This window comes from Narcine bancroftii, chromosome 4 (assembly GCF_036971445.1).
Source record: "Narcine bancroftii isolate sNarBan1 chromosome 4, sNarBan1.hap1, whole genome shotgun sequence".
NCBI lineage: Eukaryota > Metazoa > Chordata > Chondrichthyes > Torpediniformes > Narcinidae > Narcine > Narcine bancroftii.
This window is the reverse complement of record NC_091472.1, coordinates 35,825,324-35,851,011: the sequence shown is the minus strand read 5'-3', so window position 1 is coordinate 35,851,011 and position 25,688 is coordinate 35,825,324. Positions and strand designations below refer to the sequence as shown.

Sequence of the window (25,688 nt, the reverse complement as noted above, 5' to 3'; positions counted from 1 at the left end):
GAGCAGAATAGACCATTTGGCCCATCAATACTGCTCCACCATCCCCCACACAGCCCCACTCCCCTGCCTTCTCCCCATAGCCTTTGATATCCTGACTATTCAGATGCCTATCAATCTCTGCCTTAAATACACCCAATGACCTGGCCTCCCCAGATGTCTGTGGTAGCAAATTCCAGAAGTTTACCACTCTCTGGCTAAAGAAATTCCTCCACATGTCTGTTTTAAATGGGCGCCCTTCACTTCTGAATTTGCCTTGTCCTTGACTACCATGGGAAACAACTTCACTACATCTACTCTGTCCAGGCCTTTCAATATTCATATTGGCATGAATGAGGTCCGCCGCATTCATTAGTAAATCAACGTCTTCCAGTATTTATTGTCAGAGTTTAACTATGTGTGTTCATCAATTATTCAATGTCAATTCTTCCAACTTTCAGCTCCACCCAATCTCACTGAACTCAACCCAAAGTCTTTTTATATGTTAGACATTCACCATGGTAACAGGCCCCTCTGGTCGACGAACCTATATCACCCAATTAACCTACAACCCCATAGGGTAGGAGGAAACTAGAGAACCCAGAGGAAACCTTTGCAGACATGGGGAGAACATACAAATTCCTTACTGATCCCGGGTTGCTGGCACTGTAATAGCGTTGCATGAACCTTTCTGTATTAATTGTTTTCAAATCTGACAGTAAACACAATTTGTATGTTCATCCAACACTTGCCTCATCCTGACCCTGGCCATCCAGTGGTGTCTTAACCTGTCAACCCCATGGCACTGTGGCAGGACTTTGACTTAAAGTCAAGACTGTGCTGGATTCAGTCTCAATTCTGTCCTGGATTATCTGGTTTCAACCATACATAACAAAACATAACAATTACAGCATGGAAACAGGCCATTAGGCCCTTCTAGTCCGCACCGAACCAAACACCCCTTTCTAGTCCCACCTCCCTGCACAATGCCCATAACCCTCCATCTTCTTCTCATCCATATACCTGTCCAACCTTTTCTTAAATAATACAATTGACTCTGCCGCCACTATTTCTCCCGGAAGATCATTCCACACGGCTACCACTCTCTGAGTAAAGAAGTTCCCCCTCATGTTACCTCTAAACCTCTGCCCCTTAATTCTTAACTCATGTCCTCTTGTTTTAATCTTTCCTCCTCTTAACGGAAATAGTCTATCCACATCCACTCTGTCTATCCCTTTCATAATCTTAAATACTTCTATCAAATCCCCTCTCAACCTTCTACGCTCCAAAGAATAAAGACCTAATCTGTCCAATCTCTCCCTATACTCTAGATGCTTAAACCCAGGTAACATTCTGGTAAACCTTCTCTGCACTCTCTCCACTCTGTTTATATCCTTCCTATAATTAGGCGACCAGAACTGCACACAGAACTCCAAATTAGGCTGCACCAACGTCTTATACAATCTTAACATCACCTCCCAACTCCTATATTCCATGCAATGATTGATAAAGGCCAGCATACTAAAAGCCTTCTTCACCACCCTATTCACGTGAGTTTCTACCTTCAGGGAACGATGTACCGTCACTCCTAAATCTTTCTGCTCTTCTGTATTCCTCAATGCTCTCCCATTTACCACGTATGTCCTATTCTGATTCTTCTTACCAAAATGAAGCACCTCACACTTATCAGCATTAAATTCCATCTGCCATTTTTCAGCCCACTTTTCTAAGCAGCCCAAATCCCTCTGCAATCCTTGAAAACCTTCTTCATTATCCACTATTCCACCTATCTTAGTATCGTCTGCATATTTACTAATCCAATTCACCACCCCATCATCTAGATCATTAATGTATATAACGAACAACAATGGGCCCAATACAGATACTTGAGGCACACCACTGGTCACCGACCTCCAACCTGACAGACAATTATCCACTACCACTCTCTGGCCTCTCCCTTTCAGCCAATGTTCAATCCATTTGACTATCTTAAAATTTATACCTAAAGACTGCACCTTCCTAACTAACCTTCCATGTGGTACCTTATCGAAGGCCTTACTGAAGTCCATATAGACAACATCCACTGCGCTACCCTCATCCACATTCCTAGTCACCTCTTCAAAAAATTCAATCAGATTGGTCAAACATGACCTTCCTCCCACAAATCCATGTTGAGTGCTCCTGATCAGACCCTGTCTATCCAGATGTTTATAAGTACTATCTCTAAGAATTTTCTCCATTAATTTACCTACCACAGACGTCAAACTTACAGGCTGATAGTTGCCAGGCTTCCTCCTTGAACCCTTTTTAAATAACGGAACCACATGCGCAATGCACCAATCCTCCGGCACTATCCCCATATCTAATGACATTTGGAAAACACCATAAGATTAATTTATATTCTTCTCCTAGTTCATGTTCGTCATCATCCTGCATCACCGGATCTGCCCCTTACGTCAGTCAGTCCTTGATGCAGGGTTTTGACCCAAAATGTTGACTTGCTTCTGTGGCCTCCATAGATGCTGCTTGACCTGCTAAGTTCTTCCAGTATTCTGTTTGTTGTTGCCAATTAGACTCTGTCTGGATCTTCCCTCTACCTGTTGTATTCATTATCTGACACATTTCTCATCCCTGAAACATTCACTGGGCCTCCAGGCAATTAGGTGGCCTACATTAATACTTTTTTAGGCGCTTGGTGTTAAGTTGTCATTTTGATAAAGAAATTTTCAGGAGAGCCGATTATGCTAAATTCCTAAAACTCCTCACAGCTAATTTAGTCTACTTACTTCAGTATTGATAAAATGCTGAAGAGGTGTGGTAACTGTGTTGTGTGCAGGCTGCCTTGAACTCTTTATTTTAATTGGAACATTTAAATTTGGCAACTTAAATACGGTGGATATCATGAAACTAAACTAGCTCTTTATGTTTGTGATGTGTTATAATTACACTGAAATATTAGTGAGTGAGTCATTGGTTTCAGTTTCTTGTGCCTCAACAATTGCCTTTGAGGCCCTCAAAGTGGTTCTGTGACTTGCGTGAACATTTGCAGAAAATGAAACAGTTGGCAAGGCAATTTTGTTTGTCAGAAGTAGGCGCAACATCTTTGTCATCAACATGAATCACTGATGAAATCTGAGGTAATTTCCTCTGGGTGATTGTGCGATTCTGCATGTTTGATTTTTTTTTCCTTTTTCAAGTTGTCAAAATCTAATTTAGCAGGTGGCAAGTGATTGTTGTCTCACTTCACTATCTTTGCCCAGTCCATTTTCTCCCAGTTGGTGAGTGATGAGAGTTTCTATTTCCTTCAGAAGACAGCATGACTGGGAGAATGAGCAGGAATATGAAGAAGTAGACAAGCTGCTAGAAGAGAGAGAAGGATCCAATGCAGGAAGCCTGGGGTGTTGAGGGATAGTTCCCCCACCAGAATTTCATTGATGGATAATGTGCCATCAGTAAAGATGTATTCTCTAAAATATGCCCCCTGTTACAACCACAACCATGCCTGTAGCTTTATAATAGGCCCAGGTCATGACCTGTGGTTGTCAGGGTGACAGCATTGATACAATTTTATGCATCTCTTTCTCAAGGCTGAAAATAGAGATGTCTGTGACATCTTACTGTTTTTCATTCACTTTTGCTAAAAGGTGTCTGTCCACTATGTTTTGTCAACACGTGATAGAGCGCCAGGGAGAGATGATACCTAGTTTTGTAGGTTGAAGCTTCTTGTGTAACATGCCTTGTATATCCCTTTGCAGATGGCATGGTTTGCCTGAATGGTAGCGCATCCACCAACCGAAAGGTCTCACTGACAAAATATCTATTTGTGCTGATAAATAGGTGTGTAATATTTGCATGTTCTGTGAATCTCATTCTCAATTTTGGTCACACTTCCCTCATCATACTTGGCTGAAAAAGCAAAGTGCATATTGGCTCTTTAAGGGATGCCTCGAGGATATCTGTTGTTTTGAAATTGAATAGTTTTTTGGGGTTGAAGATAAATTTCAGAGACCATTTCCAAATATAAAGTTAATGTTATGGAGGTTCCTCAAACCTGCACTCTTTCAAAAGGCTGTGCCTGTCAGTGATAGACAATGCATGCTATGCCAAGCATTTGATGTTTGAAGGTTTGCAGATCAAGAGAAGTTTAAAATGATTACTGCATTGATGTTCTGTAGAAGGAGGAGAAATTGGGAAGACATCAAGGCAAAGAACAGAATGGAGATTCTTTGAATGTTGGAGAGATAGGAAGATAATGAATTAATAAACAGAAATTCTAGAATTAGATCAAGGGTCCTTTCATTTAGAGAATACAACTTCTATGAAGTCTGTTTAAAAATTGCACAAACTTGAGAGATTGTGAAATATCTGTCAAAACTATCATAAATTTGACTTGTTCATTTTGTTTATTGCAACTTTATTACTAATGTTGGCAATTCTATGGTCTCCAGCCAGCAAACAGATTAGCTACAAGCACTAAAGAGAGAAATGGACCACAGACAGTTAAAAATTTGGCAAATTCTCTTTATTTCCCTGCCGGCAGGCAATGCGAGGGGTTCAGCTGAATGTACAGTCAGCATTTCATCTATTTTAATCACATAGTGTTCAGAGAGACTAAAATGAGTATATCAGCAATGCTGCAGAGGGGGCAGTCCATGTCAGGAAGGTTAATTATTACTGACAGGATCTGCATTGGCTTCTGCATACACGAATGAAGTTTCTGTGGAATAATCAAGCAATGCCTGCAATATCGTGTCTTTTCCTGATACCTTCAAGGGGAAATACCACTTTCATATCCTTTGTCAGCACTTCCAAATATGAAAGGTGTTAAAATCTTTTAGTGGGTCAAGAAAAGTGGTAGTAGAAGTGGATAATGACTCTATGATCAATTATCCTTATTCCAAAGGGTAGCAGGGAACAAAACAGATATTTTGTAAATGTGATTAGTTGTCTGATATCACGCTTGATAAATAGTTGCAAAGATGTCATAGTTTAGTTTCTGCTTCTTCAAGCCCCTATCCTTCATTTAATCCTTACCTTGTGTTAATTTAGAACATTTGGAATCTAGAAGGACATTAATAATATGTCCACTCAGTCCCACAATTCAGGTGGAAAGTTGATGCTCAATGGTCTCCACTGATTTTCAGTTAAGTTGGAGTGCAGTGAATATGAGTATGTGTGCATTGCAAAGCTGAGAATTTGGCTTCAGGGCAATCTTTGCATAACAGTTAAAATATACATTTGCTATTCACTGGAAGTAATCTTTTTGGTCTGGGTATCAGTGTTAATGTTTGCAGTGCTTGAATTTTTTTTAAAAATCAGCATTTCTCCTCACAGTACTGAATAATGCTAGAGTGGGGCTCCATGGGCAAATCTCACAGAGACACACTTTGTACATCAGTCTCTGTCAATAACCTGTCAGGATGATTACTGTGCTAGTGTGCACCCGAAACTGATCCTGACTTTGCCTGCCATCTACTTGTGCACTTTCCACTAGCCACTTGACAACATTCAGAAACTGATTGACATGCTTTTCTTTCTGTTCTACTTCTCCCTTCTCCATTAACAATGGCGTGAAGCAAGGCTGCGTTCTCGCACCAACCCTCTTTTCAATCTTCTTCAGCATGATGCTGAAACAAGCCACGAAAGACCTCAAAAATGAAGACGCTGTTTACATCCGGTACCGCACGGATGGCAGTCTCTTCATTCTGAGGCGCCTGCAAGCTCACACCCAAGACACAAGAGCAACTTGTCCGTGAACTACTCTTTGCAGACGATGCCGCTTTAGTTGCCCATTCAGAGCCAGCTCTTCATTGCTTGACGTCCTGTTTTGCAGAAACTGCCAAAATGTTTGGCCTGGAAGTCAGCCTGAAGAAAACTGAGGTCCTCCATCAGCCAGCTCCCCACCATGACTACCAGCCCCCCCACATCTCCATCGGGCACACAAAACTCAAAACGGTCAACCAGTTTACCTATCTCGGCTGCACCATTTCATCGGATGCAAGGGTCGACAACGAGACAGACAACAGATTCGCCAAGGCAAATAGCGCCTTTGGAAGACTACACAAAAGAGTCTGGAAAAACCACCAACTGAAAAACCTCACAAGGATTAGCGTATACAGAGCCGTTGTCATACCCAGACTCCTGTTCGGCTCTGAATCATGGGTCCTCTACTGGCATCGCCTGCGGCTCCTAGAACGCTTCCACCAGCGTTGTCTCCGCTCCATCCTCAAAATTCATTGGAGCGACTTCATCCCTAACATCGAAGTACTCGAGATGGCAGAGGCCGACAGCATCGAATTCACACTGCTGAAGATCCAACTGCGCTGGGTAGGTCACGTCTCCAGAACGGAGGACCATCGCCTTCCCAAGATTGTGTTACATGGCAAGCTCTCCACTGGCCACCGTGACAGAGGTGCATCAAAGAAGAGGTACAAGGACTGCCTAAAGAAATCTCTTGGTGCCTGCCACATTGACCACTGCCAGTGGGCTGATATTGCCTCAAACCGTGCATCTTGGCGCCTCACAGTTCGGCGGGCAGCAACCTCCTTTGACAAAGACCGCAGAGCCCACCTCACTGACAAAAGACAAAGGAGGAAAAACGCAACACCCAACTCCAACCAACCAATTTTCCCTTGCAACCGCTGCAACCGTGTCTGCCTGTCCCGCATCGGACTTGTCAGCCACAAACAAGCCTGCAGCTGACGTGGAAATTACCCCTCCATAAATCTTCGTCCGCGAAGCCAAGCCAAAGAAGAAGGAAAAGACTATTTGTGACATGTAGTCCTTCCATCATGTAGAATACCAGTGTCAACCATGGCTATGTTGACTATAGAGCTCTTGTCAGGGTTAAACCTGAGGATAAATATTAGGTAGAGAGGACAATGCAGTACTGAAGAAAGCACCATCTTTTGGATGAGATCAATATCAGATGAACATGGGAGAGGGGAAGCATTTCTCAGTGTTCAATAAGATTACAGTATGTGATTCTCCCATTACTAATCTGATTGCAATGTCAGTTCTGCATTCCCAACTTTCATCACCTTCTTACAAAGAATTAGGCAGTAAGGATCTTTTTCACACGGTAAAAATGTCACATGTGAGAGGATAAATGTCTAAAGTGGGGAAAGTGGAGGAATTTAAAGGAGATGTGCAGGGAAAGTTTTTTTTAAACACTAAGAGTGGTAGGTATTCGAAATGGCTGCCATGGGTGGTGAGGGAAGCAAATACGATAGCAGCATTTCTTCTTTTCTTTTTCTTTTCTTTGGCTTGGCTTCGCGGACGAAGATTTATTTAAGAGGCTTCCAAATACACACATGGGTATGCAGTGAATTGAGGGATACAGGGCCCTCTATAATGTTTGGGACAAAAACACTTTTTTTCCTTTATTTGCCCCTGTGCTCCACAGTTTTAAATTTGTCATCAAACAATTCATATGTAATTAAAGTGCACATTCCAGATTTTATTCAAGGTTATTTGTATACATTTTGATTTTACCATGTAGAAATGACAGCACTTCTTATATATAATCTCTTCATTTCTGGGCACCATAACGATGGAGACATTTGACTTCACAGGTGTTTGTGAGTACTCAGGTATGCTTAATTGCTTCATTGTTGCAGCTAAGAGAGCTAGGCTTGCTTCTAAGCTTTGGATCACCTTTGACGTCGGTGGTTGCCATTTTTCAACCTGAGGACCAGAGTTATCCCAGTGCAAGCCAAAGAAGCCATTATGAGGCTACAAAATAAGAATAAAACAGTAAGAGATGTTGCCCACACCTTATGATTACCAACTGTTTGGAACATCATTAAGAAGAAAGAGTGTTCTGGTGAGCTGAATAATCGCAAAAGGATTGGTATTCCAAGGAAGACTCCACTGCTGATGACAGAAACATTTTTATCAAATGAAGGAAAAACCCCGAACGTATGTCTGACAGATCACAAACATACTTCAGAAAGCAGGTGCAGATATGCAAATGACTACTGTCTGCAGAAGACTTCGTGAACAGAAACACAGAGCCTACACTGTAAGATGCAAACCACAGAAAGGATGGCCAGATTACCATTTGCCAAGTATTTAAAAGAGCCTGCAGAATTCTGAGAAAGGGTCTTGTGGACAGATGAGACCTGTATCAGAGTGATGGCAAGAGCAAAGTGTGGAGGTGTAAAGGAACTGCCAAAGATCCAAAGTATACCACCTTTGCCATGGTTTGCATCTTGCATTGTAGCCTCTGTATTTCAGTTCATGAAGCCTTCTGCGGACAGTCGTCATTGACATATCCACACCTGCCTCCTGTTAGGTCTGCTTTGTTCGAGAATGAGTGAGTCAGACACCAGACTGAGTCGAAATCAAGGTTCTTTATTACCGGATTGTAACACTTGCAACTAACAGTGTTAGTTGGAGAAGGCGCATTCTCCCGATATCAGCAAGTGGTGTTTTTTTTTATACCTCAGGACACGCACTTAGTAAATTATCATACCATTACATTGCCCAATGAATAAGCTGTTGCTACCCTTCTCTGTTAGTCTGCTGCACATCATCTTGTTATTGCCACACTTATCTTGAGCATACAAGGTCACACCTGCATCCTGTTACTCCTTAGTACTGGGTGACTCCTTCTCCGGTCCCAAGTCATGATGTTTTTACCTTACACTCCCGAATAGTGTCTCTCATCTGTTGGTAATACATTTGGGGAATTTTCTTCATTATGTTGAGATTTCTTTTGTCATCAGCGGTGGAGGTCTTCCTTGGAATACCAGTCCCTCTGTGATTACTGAGCTCACCAGTACGCTCTTTCTTCATAATGCTGTTCCAAACGGTAGATTCTAGTAATCCTACGGTTTGGGTGATGTTGGGTACTGTTTTATTCTTGTTTTTCAGCCTAATAATGGCTTCTTTGACTTTCATTGGCACAACTTCGGTCTTCACATTGAAAAATGGCAACTAAAGAGACCAAAGGTGAACAAAAGTTTAGAAGCAAGCCTATCAATTAAACAAACCTGAGTAATCACAAACAACTGTGAAGCCAAATATCTCAAACATGATGGTGCCCTGATATGAGTGGACTATGCATAAAAAGTGCTGGCATTTCTACATGATCAAACCAAAATGTATTCAAAAATCTTGAATAAAATCTAGAATGCGCACTTTAATTGCATGTGAATTGTTTGATGACAAATTTAAAGCTGTGGAGCACGGGGCAAATAAAGGAAAAAAGTGTCTTTGTCCCAAACATTATGGAGAGCCCTGTATGACTCAGCCGAGCTTTAATTCAATTTGGACATCATGTTCGGCATAGACATCATGAGTCAAAGGGCTTATTTCTGTGCAGTATTATTCTATGTATTTATCTACTTATGTCTTTAAAAACATCCAATGACTCTGCATAGAGGAAGAGAATTCAAAAGACATTCAATCCACTGAGAGAATATTTTGCCTCTTTTCTGTCTTTAATGGACAATCCAAATCCTACTATTCTTATTCTTGGATGTCAAAGATCTTGTGGAAATAATTCAAAGATGAGCAGTGTCCTGGTTAGTATTTATCCTTCAGTCAACGATATTTTTTAGAAGATAGGTATGTTAGAACCACAGTTGGCGTAGCAATTAGTGCAAAGCTGTAACCGCGCCAGGGATTGAGACTGGGGTTTGAATCCCACGCTGTCTGTAAGAACTTTGTATGTTCTCCCCATGTCTGCGTGGGTTTTCTCTGGGTACTCTGGTTTTCTCCCACTGTTCGAAATGTACCAGGGTTTGTTGGTCAATTGAGTGTAATTAGATGGCAGGAGCTTGTGGGCTAAAAGGACTGTTATGGTGGTGTATGTTTAAACTTTTAAAAAAAATTAAATTTAAAATTTAGCATAGAACATTGCAGTGCAGAAAAAAGGCTCTTCAGCTCATCTAGTCCGTTATTCTGCCTCGTTCCCATGGTCCTGCATCCAGATCATCCCCCTCCCATTCATATATCTATCAAAATTTCTCTTAGATGTCAAAAATGAGCCTGCATTCACCACTTCATCTGGCAGCCTGTTCCACACCCTTCACCCCTCTCTGAGTGAGGAAGTACTTCCTAATGTTCCCTTTAAACATTTTACCATTCACCCTTCTTTCGTGACCTGTAGTTCAGATTTATAGTCAGATTACAAACATGACACCACATACAACTCTGAAATTCTTTTGCCTGTAGGCCAGGCAGAAATTTTACTGAACGGTTGTACTCAAGAAAATATATGTATGCAAAAGAGAGATATGTAAACAAAGAATCTGTCATGCAGAAAATAAATATTCAACAATACATAATGTTCAAAATAAGTGTCCTTAAACTAATCTTTCATTGAGTTTGTTGTTAGGAGTCTGATAGTGGAGGGGTAAAAACTGTTCCTGAACCTGGTGGTATGAGTCTTGTAGCTCCTATTACCTTTCTCCTGAGGGTAGAAGTGAGAATAGAGCACGTCCTGGGTGGTGTGGATCCTTGTTGATTGGTGCTGTTCACTAACGGCATTGTTCCATGTATATTTTCTTGATGGTGGGGAGAGTTTTGCCTGTAATGTACTGTGCTGAGTCCACTACCTTTTGCAAGGCTTTTCACTCTGAGGTATTAGTGCCCCCATACTGTGATGCAGATGGTCAGCACACTTTCCACTATACATCTATAGAAGTTTGCCATGGTTTCGATGTCATACCAAGCCTCTGCAAACTTGTGAGAAAGTAGAGGCACTGACGTGCTTTCTTCATGATGATATTTATGTTCTTGTCTCACTTAAACTCCAATAGAAAAACCCTGGTTGCATTTACCATCATAATTTTGTATACCTTCATCAAGTCTCCCCTCATTCTTTGAAGCTCCAGAGAATAAAGTCCTTACCTGTTTAACTTTCTCCTGTAATATATTTCTCAAGTCCTGGCAACTCCCTAGTAAACCTTTTCTTCCTTACAGTTATCTTTCCAATAATTAAGTTACCAAAACTGCATACAATACTCCAAATCTGGCCTCACCAATGTCTTGTACAACTTCATCTAGCATCCCAACTACTATTCTGAATACTTTAATTTATAAATGCCAATCCTATCTACCTGTTATGCCAATTTCAGGGAACTGTGTCTCTGTATTCTCAGATCCCTCTGTTCTTCAGTACCCTATCATTTATCATGTATGTCATACCTTGGTTCGTCCTTCTGAAGTGCAACACCTCACACTTGCCTGGAATAACTTCCCTCTGCCGTTTTGGAGCCCATTTTTCCAGCTGCTTCAGACCCTGCTGCAAGCTTTGAAAGCTTTCCTCGTTCTCCACGACACCTCCAGTTTTTTTGTCACCTGCAAACTTGCTGATACAATTTACTATATTATCATCCAGATCATTGGGCAGAAATGACAAACACTGATCCCTGAGGCACAGCATTAGTCACAACACTCCTGTTAGATAGGCAATCATCTACTACCACTATCTTGAAGGTGGATTCTCATGTTGACCGAATGTTTAAGAAGGCATTTGGTATGCTGGCCTTCATAAATCATAGCATAGAGTATAGGAGCTGGGAAGTGATGTTGCGACTGTTTAAGGCATTGGTGAGGCCAAGTTTGGAGTATTGTGTTCAGTTCTGGTCTCCAAATTATAGGAAGGATATAGATAAGGTGGAAAGGGTGCAGAGAAGATTTACCAGTATGTTGCCTGGCTTAAAATACCTAGAGTACAGAGAAAGATTGAAAAGGTTAGAACTTTATTCATTGGAACGTAGAAGGTTGAGAGGGGATTTGATAGAGGTGTTTAAAATTATGAAAGGAGTAGATAGACTAGATGCAAGTAGACTCTTCCCCCTGAGAGCAGGGGAGGTTGAAACAAGTTGAGGGTAAAGGGGCAAAATTTTAGGAGAAACATTGGAGGAGGCTTCTTCACTCAGAGAGTGGTGGCTGAATGGAATAATCTTCTGGAGGAAATAGTTGAGGCAGAGTCAATTCTTTCATTTAAGAGGAGGTTGGATATATACATGGATAAGAGGGGGTTAGAGGGTTATGGGCGGAGAATAGGCAGGGGGAGCTAGCAGAGTTGTTTGAATAAACAGGCTTGGACTTGTAGGGCCGAGATGGCCTGTTTCCATGCCATAAACTGTTGTATGGTTATATAACAGACATGTTAGGCAGTACAGTCAGGCAGTAGGACTCCGAGAAGGAGCAGATGCTACCTCCACTCCCTACTCTCCAAGGTCCATGCGAGAGGCAGCACTGTTCTTAAAGCAACTCCACCATTTGTTTTCTGCCATTTGCGACCTTATCAAAGGACTTACTAAAGACCATGTAGACAATATCCACACTTGCCTACATCAACTTTTAACATGGAAAAACTATAAGATTAGTTAAACCCAACCTACCAAGCAGAAAGCCATGTTGCCTCTTTAATCATTCCCTGTCTATACAAATATTTGTATATCCGATCTCTTAGAATACCTTCAAATAACTTACCCGCTACTGACAGCAGGCTCACTAACCCATAATTTTTCAGTTGGTACTTTATTGCACAACAATTGGGTGCTTATTCATAGGGATGAAACTTCAAAGATAATGGGTTATAAAGTTCTTAAGGGCCTTCAGTCAGTGGAAGGTACTAGATACAAGTCTCTTTCTATTAATCCTAGTCTTCATCATCTTTGCCCATATTGGTGAAATGAGGTAGTTTGTGATGTCAATTAATTCAGCAAAGTCAAGGAATTGAACATGCAGTCTCCTGCTTTCAGCATATAAATTGTCTACGACAAAAAATCAAGTTTTGATTTAGGGGCCAAATTCTCATCTTGATTGAGCTATCAACTTCCACACTATTGCCAGAAGGAGTTAATTTTCCTTGCTGTGGAACATTCCAGATCTGTGACATTGGAGAGCATCTGTCTTTAAAAATGATCAGTGCTGACACCGCATGTGATCTGACTGAAGCAGCAAGTTTTACATAGATGAGTTTGTTTTGTTTGAGTTAAGTGAGCCAATTAAGATTCTAAATTCGTAGCTGTGGTTTAAGGCCAAGAAATATCCAGAGGAGTTTGTTTATCACTGAAATCATGGAGTTTCCTTTCCTTCTAATTTGCAGTCATAAGATAATATCTGGATCTATCGAATAGAATTTGTTCCTCTAGTTCATAACAGACCCAGAAGCGCAATTATTTTCAGATATAAAAGATTAGAATCTCAATTTGTGCCTCTGTGATGAACGGGAAAGTGGCTGAGGAATGTATCAGTTATTGAAATGAATTATAATGATGTTACACAGGGTACCTGAACATTGTGGGCTTTCCAATTGGCAGCGTTGAAATGATAGTAGTTAGTGTTGAGATGAAATAAAAACAAAAAGTGCTAGAAAGACTCGGGATGTCAGGCAGCATCTGTGCAAAACAGTGAACCTTTTCAGATTGATGATCTTTCATCATAATTGGGGTCAATTGGAAATCAAACCTATTTGATGCAGGGGAGTGGGGTAATTAGAGAAGACAAAGGGTTTGCTGGTTATTGGGGGGGGGGTGCGGTGGGAGAGACTAAAAAGAACTGAATGTTGCAAGTGGTGGTAGTGCTGGCTGAGAGAGGGTGGTGAAAGGAGGAAGGATTAAATGAGGAAAAATAATATGGAATGTGCTTTTAGTAATTTTAAAACAGGCAATGAGCGAAGAAGTGCCTGGTTATGCTATATCATTATGATGTTAGAAAACATGTTGGGTGGTGGGGACAAGGGGAGTCCTTTCTAGATCTGGTTGGGCATTGAGGAGATGCAAGCAGAGTTATTGGAAACAGCAATTGTGGCTGCAAGCTCTGTCACCAATGTGGAGTGGAAAACAGTTCATCTAAGAACCACAGTGTCAACATTAGTACAGACAGAGCCAGAGTAAATAGGAGAAAGGAATGAAGTCCTCACAGAAAAGCAAAGTAGGAGTAGATGTGGTTAAAATAGCTGTGGGAGTCTGGCAATGTGATTTCTGAGTGTTAAAATGAAGAGTGTTGATAGAAAGTGTACATTAAATAGATTTTCAAACTCATCTGGTTCATTTTTTTTTCATGTGGGTTGTGTTTTAGCCACTTTTATCCTGAATAGAAGCAGTTTCCCCTTAAACTTTTCTGCTTTGTTCCCAACGGGTAACTAACTGGTCCATCTTGTTGAATTATAAATAAACACCTTATTTGAGAACTTTTGATGGAATAGATGCAGTAAATTACCCGAAGTACATTTTTAATAAAGCCAGAGATGGTAATAAAGGCTGAAAGAATGATTGCTAAACTGCAGCACTGACTTCACAGATAGAATTTCTCATGATATTGTCAATGAGCTCAACCTGTCCTGAATTTTGCTCAGAGCAATGCAAATGTGCAGAATAATTGTTGGTTTTCTTTCCCACTGTTTTTAATGCTTAGAAATATTGATTTCCTTACGATAAAAAATCTGCCAGGTATTTATCAATAGGACATGTTCCAATGAAGATCAGGGAGTAAAGCTGAATATCTGGAACTCAAATAAATTGATCGAATGCAGCAAGTGCATAGCAAATTGTTAACATGTAAAAAGAAAAAAAAAAGATTGGTTAATCTTTCAGGCAAGACTTATCATCAACAAAGTCAAGAAATCTTTCTACTAGAATTAATAGTAAATCAAAAGAAGTGGGTTGGATTTGGGGAAAGAGGAAATGTAATAGCAATAATTAGTATTTTAACCCTACTTCACCATCCTTTGGTTTGAATTTCAAGTCATTCAACATGTTTGTTATTCCTCCAAGTTAACACCCATCAAGCCACTCAATGTACCTGAAATTTAACCTATCTTGTACTTTTAACACCTGATGTGCATTTCTAGGGTTTACTTTGTATATTTGCAGCATCTGCTTTTCACAATTTAAGATGCTGTTCTTGAGACACAATGCAATAACATTCACACTGGAGTAGGTTCACGCTCGGAGTGAATGTATTGAAGAGCACCCTCATCAATGCAATGCTGCATTGTGCATTATCCTCCCATGAGTATTTGCTTTGACTGCATTGTAAGTGAAACAAAATACATGAAGAAAAATACTTGAAATATACTAGTGATATACTACTATATATCACATTAGTCTAGTTTCATCTCATGCCATAATGTGATTTGAGACATTCCACACAGACTATTCTATTTTATCTGGAAATTATTTTTTTGGCCATTTAATTTGAGGGAGGTGGGGGAAGGAATGTTTCGATTGGGGGCAAATCACTCTGTGGTTGAATACCCCACCATTTTGGTGAGGATTAACTTCCATGGTAAGGGATTAAAATGGAGCAATCACAATCGGAAAAAGAAGTTGAGTATTCTGATAAATTCATTATGTTGCACAATTTGTATGCTCATCACAAGAAGATTCTTAAATACAATTTTAAAATATATTAAGAATGTCAATGTTTCAATCCTTCTTTAGATATAGGGAAATTCATTTTTAAATATCTTTGGCATCCGCTTTGAAACTAAAGGTTGCTATAGAAACGAGGTCTGTAGCTTCCCTGATTAACATGTAACCAGGGATAAGATGTTAACGTTCGTCCCTATGTTATGCAAGCAAAAGGGACTATTAAGATTTAAAGAAAAAAGGATTTTTGACTTTAAACCTGGTCCTGTTTTAAATATTAAGCTGATTGATGTACAATTTAACAAGATGGGAGCAGTCAATCAAAACTGTTTTGTCATGTCATAGTTGACCCATGACATCATTCTCACCAGGTGTAATCTGGGATTGAAAAAGAGTGCTATTTGAATTAGTAATGATAACAAATGAAACTATTCATTTTGTGTTCAGATTTCCAATCATTTTCTGTTGATTCACTGTCCTGTAAATGTTGCTGTTGCAGAACTGCTACTAATTGCAACTGGGAATTTTAATCTTTTATCCAAATAGAATTATATTTGAGTTTTTTTTCACTTTGAATTCATTAGATTTTAATCTGGTTGTATTTGTATAGTATCTTTAACATTGTAAAATATTCCAAGGCTGCCAAGATTTGACACTAACATGAGGCGTCTGTGGACATGTTGACCAAAAAGCCATTCAAAGTAATAGATCGTAAGGAGAGTTTTAAAGAAAAAAGGCAGCAATATTAAAGAAAATAATTTTGGCCCTGAGGCTCTTGGCACTTGGAAGTGCAGCCATAAATGAAGCTGGTAACAATGAGAATGTAGGATAAGTTTGATAGCAGAGAGATAGCAGGAGTGGAAAAGATAGGGAGGTGCAAAACCGTAGAGCTATTTGCATTGATATGTTTTGGTTAATTTCTGTTATTATTCATGCAAACTGGAACATTTTTATCTGCCCGTTATAAAAGTTAGCCCTCAGAAATGAACAGACTCCTTGATGATGATGAAAAGTTAGGCATATAATAACAAAGAATTATTTTGGTTCTTTGGTAGATCCATTTATTGTTTTTTATTTTCTAGCAATTTTTTTTACCATTTTAGCCTTGAAAACTCAGTGCCATCAGCCTTGTCAGTGTTTGGCCTAAGACGAGCGAACAGGCTTGCGATCAGTTGTCGGGGGGGTGTGGCAAAATGGTGTAGAGGGCAGGCGTGCGATCTCACTCCTCTTCAGCCAGTTTTTTAAGCACCCATCTTTAAAGTTTATCGAAGTGAATAAAAGTTGTATCTTTATTTTTGGGAACATTAGTGGGTCACAATGGCAATTAATGTTTAAAAAAATGAAAGCTCAATTACAGAAGAAATTATCTTTTAAAAGTGCTGAAGAATTGAGGCCTACCTGTTCAGATGAAGCCATGGAATTGTCGTTTGGAACCTCCAAGGCACAGAAAACTCCAGCCAGGGTGAGTATTACACCGGCGCCGACCTTGTCTCCACAAGATGGCGCTGGCATGTTGACAAGCTTGGCTGGAGTTGATTCGCGCGTTCGCCCTGGCTGAGAGAAGGGCCCTTGAGCCCGGGCTGCCATTGGGTGAGCCAGGGATGCGCAGAATGGCATTGGAAGCTGCCTCTGCGTGGGTCCTGGCCTTGCCGGGCATGCGAGGTGCCTCAAGGGTCCATGAATTACTGGACAGCGTGTGGGCTGTGGGGGGGCCCGAGCAGCGGTGTCCCGACCATGTGCAGACCCACAGCCGCACTGGGAAGGGCCCGTCAATGTTGGAAGAAGAAGAAGACTTACCTTTAACGAGCAGTTCACAGGAACAATTGGAGGTGGAATCTAGAGAAGGTAGGCCTCAAGATGTGGAACTGGAACCTGGAATGGAGTCTGTTTGTACAGTTTTGGAAGGGATTACCTATCATATGGACAATATGTCTAAACAAATGACTCAAGGATTTTTGGATGTGACAACTAAAATATCTAATATGTCTGAAGATATATCTACACTTAAGAGGGATGTCAGTAAATGTATTAAATCAGTGGATACAGTGCAAGAAATTTTTTAATTGAAACAGCTTTTTCTGAATGTAAAATTCAAGTTGTACGTAATAAGGAAAAAATAGAGAAAGTGGAAGATTCGTTTGTGGATTGGGGAATCCAGAAGAAAGACTTACTGAAAAAAATTGATTCATTGGAAAATCAAAGTCAGAGAAACAATGTGAAAATTGTGGGTTTTCCAGAAGACATTGAAGGATCTCATCCAATAAAATTTTTCAAGAGTTGTATTCCCGAGATGTTGGGCAAAGAGTTTTTTTTGGGAGGTTTAGTATTGGAGAGGGCACATAGAGCACTATGAAAGAAACCATTACCGGGACAATCGGTGCCTGAACTATCAAGACAGAGAAATGATATTATGGTTGGCAGTACAGAAGGCAAGACAAAGTCTTTTTTTACGTAGATTTGAGTCAAGAAATTATTAGGCAACGACGGGAATTTAATTCGGCTAAAGAAGTACTGTGGCAGAAGGGTTATTAATTTGCTTTTCGATATCCTGCTGGGTTAAAAGTCTTTTATGGTAACTTTCAATCTCAATTTTTTGAGAATGATCATGATGCATTATTTTTTGCTAATTCATTACCGGATTTACGAGGACATGGAAGAGTTTTGCCATCGTCGCCCAAAAAGAGGGCAAATGGAAATGGGCAGAATGGGAAGAATGTGAAAAATGGAAAGAAAGAGGTTTTAATACAAAGTCTTATTGACATTGAAGATCTGGAACAATCATTGGGAATGGAGTCATTGGGTTGAATATATTTACAGTATTGAATTGTATTAATGTGAATGATGTATTTCTGGCTAGGAGTGGTGGATAGCATTGAAATCTTTGATAGTCATCTGCCACTAGTGGGGTTTACCACACCCATTTTTTTAGGGCGTTACTAGCTCTGGGTAGTGCATTTTTCTATATATATTTTCTTTTTAAAAAAATATTTAGGGGAGAGAGAATGGTTTTAATTTACTAGAAGGGGAGTGATATTTTGTAGTAAGTGATTATATTGTTAGTTGTAAGGATGTCTAATTTGAGATTTGCAACTTTTAATGTTCAGGGGTTAAATAATACGATTAAGCGAAAGCGAGTTTTGGCTTATATCAAGAAAATGAAAATTGATATTGCCTTTTTACAAGAAACATATTTGACTGAAAAAGAACATTTGAAATTGAAGAGAGATTGGGTTGGGCATGTGTTTTTTTTCATTTAATTCTAAAGCAAGGGGTGTAGCAAATCTAATTCATAAGAATTTGTCTTTTGAGTTGCAAACTGTGGAAGGGAATGCTGGAAGGGTTTTAAAGGTGAATTGTAAAGGTTTTACTGAATCTTGGATTTGCTTAATGTTTATGCACCTAACGTGGGCGATGAGTGTTTTATTTCGGATGCTTTTTTGTTATTAAATCAAGCTAATGAAAATATTTTAGTTGGGGGAGATTTTAATTGTGTCTTGGATCCTTTGTTGGATAGATCCCCAAAAAGTATAAAGAAATCAAAGATGATGGTACAAATTGGGCCTTGATGAAGGATTTAAATTTGGTGGATATTTGGAGAAGGGTTAATCCTATAGAGAAGGATTTTTCTTTTTATTCGTCTCGACATGATTCATTTTCTAGAATAGATTTTTTTTTAGTATCGGCACATTTACAAGGAAGGGTATCACAGGCAGGATATAAAAGCAGGGTTATATCAGATCATTCTTTATTATTTTTTCTTATGTAAGTTCAGAAGTGGTATGTTCATCTTATAGATAGAGATTTAACACAATGTTGTTGAAAAAAACCAGAGTTTGTTATTTTTGTTAAAGAACAGATTACTTTTTTTGTCTGAAAATGTTAATTCAGTAAAAAGTCATTTTGTGTTATGGGATGCATTAAAAGCTTATTTAAGAGGACAGATTATTAGTTGTACCACTAAAGTTAATAAGCAGCATATGGCAGAAAGTTTTGAATTAGAAAAGCAAATTGATGAATTGGAGAAGGAATTTCAGAAGGAAATGACAGAAGATAAAAGAGTGGCTTTGACTAAATTGAAATTGCAGACTTATCAATTTGAATGTTTAATTAATTGATTTAAGCAGCGTTATTATGAGTTGGGTGAGAAGGAACATGGCAGTTAAAGAAGGAACAGGTTTCACGGATTATTAATGATGTAAAAAAGAATTCAACAGTTACCTATAAACCTCATTCATTTATAAAAAATTACATACTTCTGAGGGGAAACAGGATATTGGTTCTATTGATTCTTATTTATCTAAGTTAACATTATCAGCATTAGAAGAGGAGAATTTTATGGATCTGGAAGCTCCATTTACAGAATTAGAGATTAAGGCGGCTATGTTGGAAATGCCCAATGGGAAGTCACCAGGCGATGATGGGTTTTTGGTGGAATTTTATAAAACTTTTTATGAAGATTTATCTTCGGTGTTTGGGGAGGTATCACAACAAGTAATTGAAAAGTATGAGTTACCAAAATCTTGCTCTAGTGCTTTAATTACTGTAATCCCAAAAAAAGATAGAGACCCGTTGAAAATATCTTCGTATAGACCTATTTCTTTATTGAATGTTGATTATAAAATAATAGCAAAAAAAAACATGCTGCTTGGTCTTGTGTGCATGTACAACCATTCTGGGATGAAATTAAGTTAATTTTTGAAAAATTATATAATTTTATCATTAGATCCATCTTTTTTTTAATGGGTTATATGATTCCTTTAAGGGGATTAGGGTTGGATAAATTTCAAATTGCATTTATATATTTAGCATTGTCTGTAGCTTGAAAATGTGTAGCAAGTAAATGGAAAGATAATATAGTGATTAATATAATGCGATGGCATAATGAATTGAAAGCTTGTATTGTTATGGAACAAAATTACATATAATCTACATGACAATTATTCTTTTTTTTGTTAATAAGTGTTTTTCCATATTTGGAATATATGTATTTAGATATATTTTGATTTATTATATACTTTTAGTTTCTGTTTATATATTTTTAGCTCTCCTTAAGAGAGTTGGCTGATGGGGTGGGAGGGGGGGTGGGGACTTGATTCCCCCCCACCCCCCCATCATCTATTTATTTTAAAATATATACTCATATCAAATTTTCTTTATGGAATGTATTTTGTATTACTATTAATGATTCTTCAAATTATAAATAAAGTTTTTTAAAAAAGGCAGTTAGTTGTCCACAAAAGCAGCGGTTACAGATAGCTGCCAAAGGGAATTCAAATAAACTGGCTTTGAACTAGTCATGGGTTCTTATAAACAGCACACAGCAGTTGCCAGCTGAAGGCCATCTGTTTCTATTGTATGTTACTTAATAGCTTGGTGACACATGTCATTTGATTCTACCATTTAGCTGATTGTTTTCTCATTTACTTTAGCATTTAGGTAATCAACTCTATTGCCTTCTTTGACTTTTTGCTGATATATTTCAGTTAGTGCCAGAAGTATTGTAGCTAACTTCCCAGTGACAAACCCATTTTTTGCCATCTCTTTGAAAGGAATCTTTTTAAGTTAGGTAACCAATACAAGAGAAGTTGTAAGCTGTGGATGGAAAAGTATTTTTTTTTTATTCACTTGCAGGATGTGGGTATAGCTGACAATATCTTGAGAAGAACACACTGAAAAAGAGCGGTGATTTGCCACATGCAGGCTGTCTACTGATGGTTTTTCCACAATTCTCAGAGGTAGAGAGTTGCAGCAGTTATTAAATAAACAACAATTACAATTTTAATTAAGTTTAGTGTGCATATTGAAGATGGTGGGGGTCCCAGTGACCCTTTTTTGTGAATTTGGAAGGTACTGTCAAATAGACCTGGTATTGATGCCTCTTTTAAATGATGCATATAACAACCTGCAGGCAATATAAAGGGTGCCAAATAAGCACGCTGGTTTGGTTTGGTTGGTGTGGAGCTGCGGAAATATTGTTGGACGAGTGCAGGAGTGGCCAACCTTTTAATTTGTAATTTAGACATACAGGATGATAACAGGGCATTTCGTTCCATGCGTCTGTGCCACCCAATTAACCTACATCCCCAGTTTGTACTTGTGGGCCAAAATGGCCTGTTACCATGCTGTGTGTCTAAATTAAAAAAAAATAAAATTAAAAGGATGGTCATCCCTGGACAGCTGAAAGTATTCAATCAGACCCTTGACATGTGCCTTTTTAATGGTGGAAAGACATTTTAGATGTAAGAGGCGAATGATTTGTGACAGGACACCCATTTTTTAATCTGACTTTATGCCTTGTTTGAGATGATTATTGTTTGGTCTGATGGCTACTTGTCATATTCCAACCCAAGCCTGTATCTTTTTGACATGCAAATACAGAATAATTGAGGATGTAAGGAACTGTGAATTAAAAATTGTGCAACCTTTAAATATCCCACATATGACCTTAAATCATTCACGAAGCATATAAAAATAGGTTGTCCTGAATCTCTGAACTCCAGTAATGACATCCTGAGGTTAAGATCATTAACTTCCATTAACCACAACACATACTTTTACATCTGTTTCTTGTCATTGGAGAGATTTTTGTCATAGCACTTAAATTAACCAACTTTACTACAAGATGAAGACTTTGGTTTTTATAAACTTTTACCCACTTAAGTAAAATTTGTTCACGTCCACATTGTGCCTCAATACAGGTAAAACATCCTGAAAGAGTGTTAACTTCTTAGCATTGGTTAAAATGAGTAAAATATCACTTGTTTTTGTCCTGTGATAAGTATTTTCTGTTACAGCTAGAAGAAGGAGAACAGTTTTGCATCATTGTAACTACCATGGGGGAAAAAGCTGGAGAATTTCTTGCCAAAGGCTATCTGGGCTTAGGCCTGGTTTACAGTCTCCAAGCAACAGATGGTAGGTTGGGTGTTTATCTTTGACTATTCTGTAATATTGAATATTTATGTTCACTAACACACTTTTCCAAGTTCACTATGGTTTTTTGCTTTATGAATGGTTTTGTGGAAAGGTTATCAATCTGAAATAGAATCATATGGCACATGACTGTGTGGGCAGGCTCAATTCCAATGCTATTTACAAATGACACAACAGTTTTTTTTTAAATATTTTATTTTTGATTTTCTAGGACATACAAATCCAAAGCAACTTTCTCAACAATGATCTATTACATTACATTCAGAGTTCATTCCCCCGCCCACCCCTTTCCATTCCCTCTTATAACCTAATACTACAAGAAAGTATTACACCAAAGCCTTCGACACCGTGAGCTGGAAAGGGCTTTGGCAAATACTAGAGCGCATCGGATGCCCCCCAAAGTTCCTCAACATGATTATCCAACTGCACGAAAACCAACAAGGTCGGGTCAGATACAGCAATGAGCTCTCTGAACCCTTCTCCATTAACAATGGCGTGAAGCAAGGCTGTGTTCTCGCACCAACCCTCTTTTCAATCTTCTTCAGCATGATGCTGAACCAAGCCATGAAAGACTTCAACAATGAAGACGGTGTTTACATCCGGTACCACACGGATGGCAGTCTCTTCAATCTGAGGCGCCTGCAAGCTCACACCAAGACACAAGAGAAACCTGTCCATGAACTACTCTTTGCAGATGATGCCGCTTTAGTTGCCCATTCAGAGCCAGCTCTTCAGCGCTTGACGTCCTGTTTTGAGGAAACTGCCAAAATGTTTGGCCTGGAAGTCAGCCTGAAGAAAACTGAGGTCCTCCATCAGCCAGCTCCCCACCATGACTACCAGCCCCCCCACACCTCCATCGGGCACACAAAACTCAAAACGGTCAACCAGTTTACCTATCTCGGCTGCACCATTTCATCAGGTGCAAGGATCGACAATGAGATAGACAACAGACTCGCCAAGGCAAATAGCGCCTTTGGAAGACTACACAAAAGAGTCTGGAAAAACAACCAACTGAAAAACCTCACAAAGATAAGCGTATACAGAGCCGTTGTCATACCCACACTCCTGTTCGGCTCCGAATCATGGGTCCTCTACCGGCATCACCTACGGCTCCTAGAACGCTTCCACCAGCGTTGTCTCTGCTCCATCCTCAACATCCATTGGAGCACTTTCATCCCTAACGTCGAAGTACTCGAGATGTCAGAGGTCGACAGCATCGAGTCCACGGTGCTGAAGATCCAGCTGCGCTGGGTGGGTCACGTCTCCAGAATGGAGGACCATCGCCTTCCCAAGATCGTGTTATATGGCGAGCTCTCCACTGGCCACCATGACAGAGGTGCACCAAAGAAAAGGTACAATGACTGCCTAAAGAAATCTCTTGGTGCCTGCCACATTGACCACCGCCAGTGGGCTGATAATGCCTCAAACCGTGCATCTTGGCGCCTCACAGTTTGGCGGGCAGCAACCTCCTTTGAAGAAGACTGCAGAGCCCACCTCACTGACAAAAGGCAAAGGAGGAAAAACCCAACACCCAACCCCAACCAACCAATTTTCCCCTGCAACCGCTGCAACCGTGTCTGCCTGTCCCGCATCGGACTTGTCAGCCACAAACGAGCCTGCAGCTGATGTGGACTTTTACCCCCTCCATAAATCTTCGTCAGCAAAGCCAAGCCAAAGAGATATTTGAGTTGACTATTCATTAAGTTCCTATATTTTTCTTCTGACCCTATATTTGATAATCTTTTTCCAATTGGGCTAATTTGTTAATCCCTTTTCCTATGGTCCTTTTTAATACCTTTAATATATCCAATTATCTGGCCCCTTAAATAAGCCTTTAATGTGTTCCATAATAGGAAACTATTGGAAGTAGAGTGACAGTTCGTCTCACAGATCAAATCTATCTGAGTTCTAATAAAGTTACAAAATTCCAGTTTACCCTATAGCACCGAGTTAAAGCATCATCTATATGCTGTGGCCTGCTTATCTGGCATTTTAATAGATAGAGTTAAAGGAGAATGGTCAGGCAGTAACCGAGCTGTGTATTCGGTCTCCACTATCCTGCCCTCCAACTGCCAAAATACCAAAAATAAATCAATTTTGGTGTAGGAATCATGTTGTCTCAAGTAAAAGGTGTAATCCCTCTTCTCTTGGATTCTGCCTTCTCTAGTCGTCTATGAAATTTAGCTCTTTCATAAAGGCTGACTTGTCCATGACCATATCCAGACAAAAGTTAAAATCCCCACTGATCAAAACATTTTCACACCCCTCTGCTACCTTTAGAAATACATCTCGTATGAATTTTTCATCATTGAAATTCAGGGGATATATATTCAGGGCATGAGCATCCATGGTTCAGAGAATATTTGACAGTGGATCATCACAAATCTTCCAGCTGGGTCAGCGACCACACCCCGGACCACCACTGGAACAATTTTCCCTTTGAGGATAGTTACTCTCCTCACTCTGGAATTGAAGGAGGATGTCAACACCTGACCCACACACCCCCTTTTTAACTTTCCATCTTCTTGATTTGTGAGGTTGGCTTCCTGTAGAAAAGCTATATCTACCTGCAATTATTTTAGGTCTGCCAAGACTCTTTTTCTCTTTATCGTTCCATTTATCCCATTTACATTAAACTTATGAATTTAATTGTCTTATTCATTACCACAGGACCTCTACATTAATTTAATCCCCTTCCTTCTTTTCTCCTGATACTTATCTTCCATCCATCTTATCATTCATGGGCCTCTGACGCAAATGATTACGCTCCAAATAAAACCTAAACCAACTTTAAAAAAACCAGCAAATTAGATCAAGAGAAAAACCAGAACCACCCCCTAGTACTCCTCCCCTTCTCGTCTTCCTCCTCATCCTCATTTTTCCTTCCCTGCACCAATCCTACACATCTAGCGCCAACTCCCCCATTAATATGGAGTGTGGCTACTGCACCTATCTACCTCTTACTCTGTTTCTTCCCCTTCTCAGAGCTCCCCATATTCTTCCATATACTTGACATTTATGTTTCTAACAATACAACAATAAAACATTCCCCTCTATGTTCTTATCATTTGCAAAATATACAACCCATCAACTTGATTTCTTTCCCATTAATATTTACATTTAATCCCAAGAGGGTGGCAAGTTTTTAACATAATTCATTGCCTCTCTAGCATCCATGAAGAATTTTCTCTCCCCTCCTGGTCTTATTATAATCAAAATTCTCCCTTCGTAAGTGGTATGCTTTTACTTTTATCCCAATTAATCTTATACCTGGAGATCTCCCCATAGTCCTTCAGAATAGAGCACTGCTTGGGCAACAAGTTTGCAGATATATCAGAACATCATCGGCAAATAAATTAATTTTGTGCTCTTCCAAGCCTATCCTGAAGCCTTTAGTGTCTGGATTCCGGTGAATAACCTCAGCTAATGGCTCCATGGCTGGTA

The 25,688-nt window shown here is 39.6% G+C and overlaps 1 protein-coding gene across 5 annotated transcripts in view; it reads left to right on the top strand.

Moving 5' to 3' along the window:
* Positions 1-25,688, top strand: part of LOC138760457 (tetratricopeptide repeat protein 7A-like) — a 402,683-nt gene that overhangs the window by 140,110 nt on the left and 236,885 nt on the right. For all 5 annotated transcript variants that reach the window (XM_069931051.1, XM_069931050.1, XM_069931054.1 and 2 more), the window contains one exon: positions 22,109-22,226. In XM_069931051.1, the coding sequence (XP_069787152.1) occupies positions 22,109-22,226 (118 nt within the window). The remainder of the gene's footprint in view (positions 1-22,108; positions 22,227-25,688) is intronic.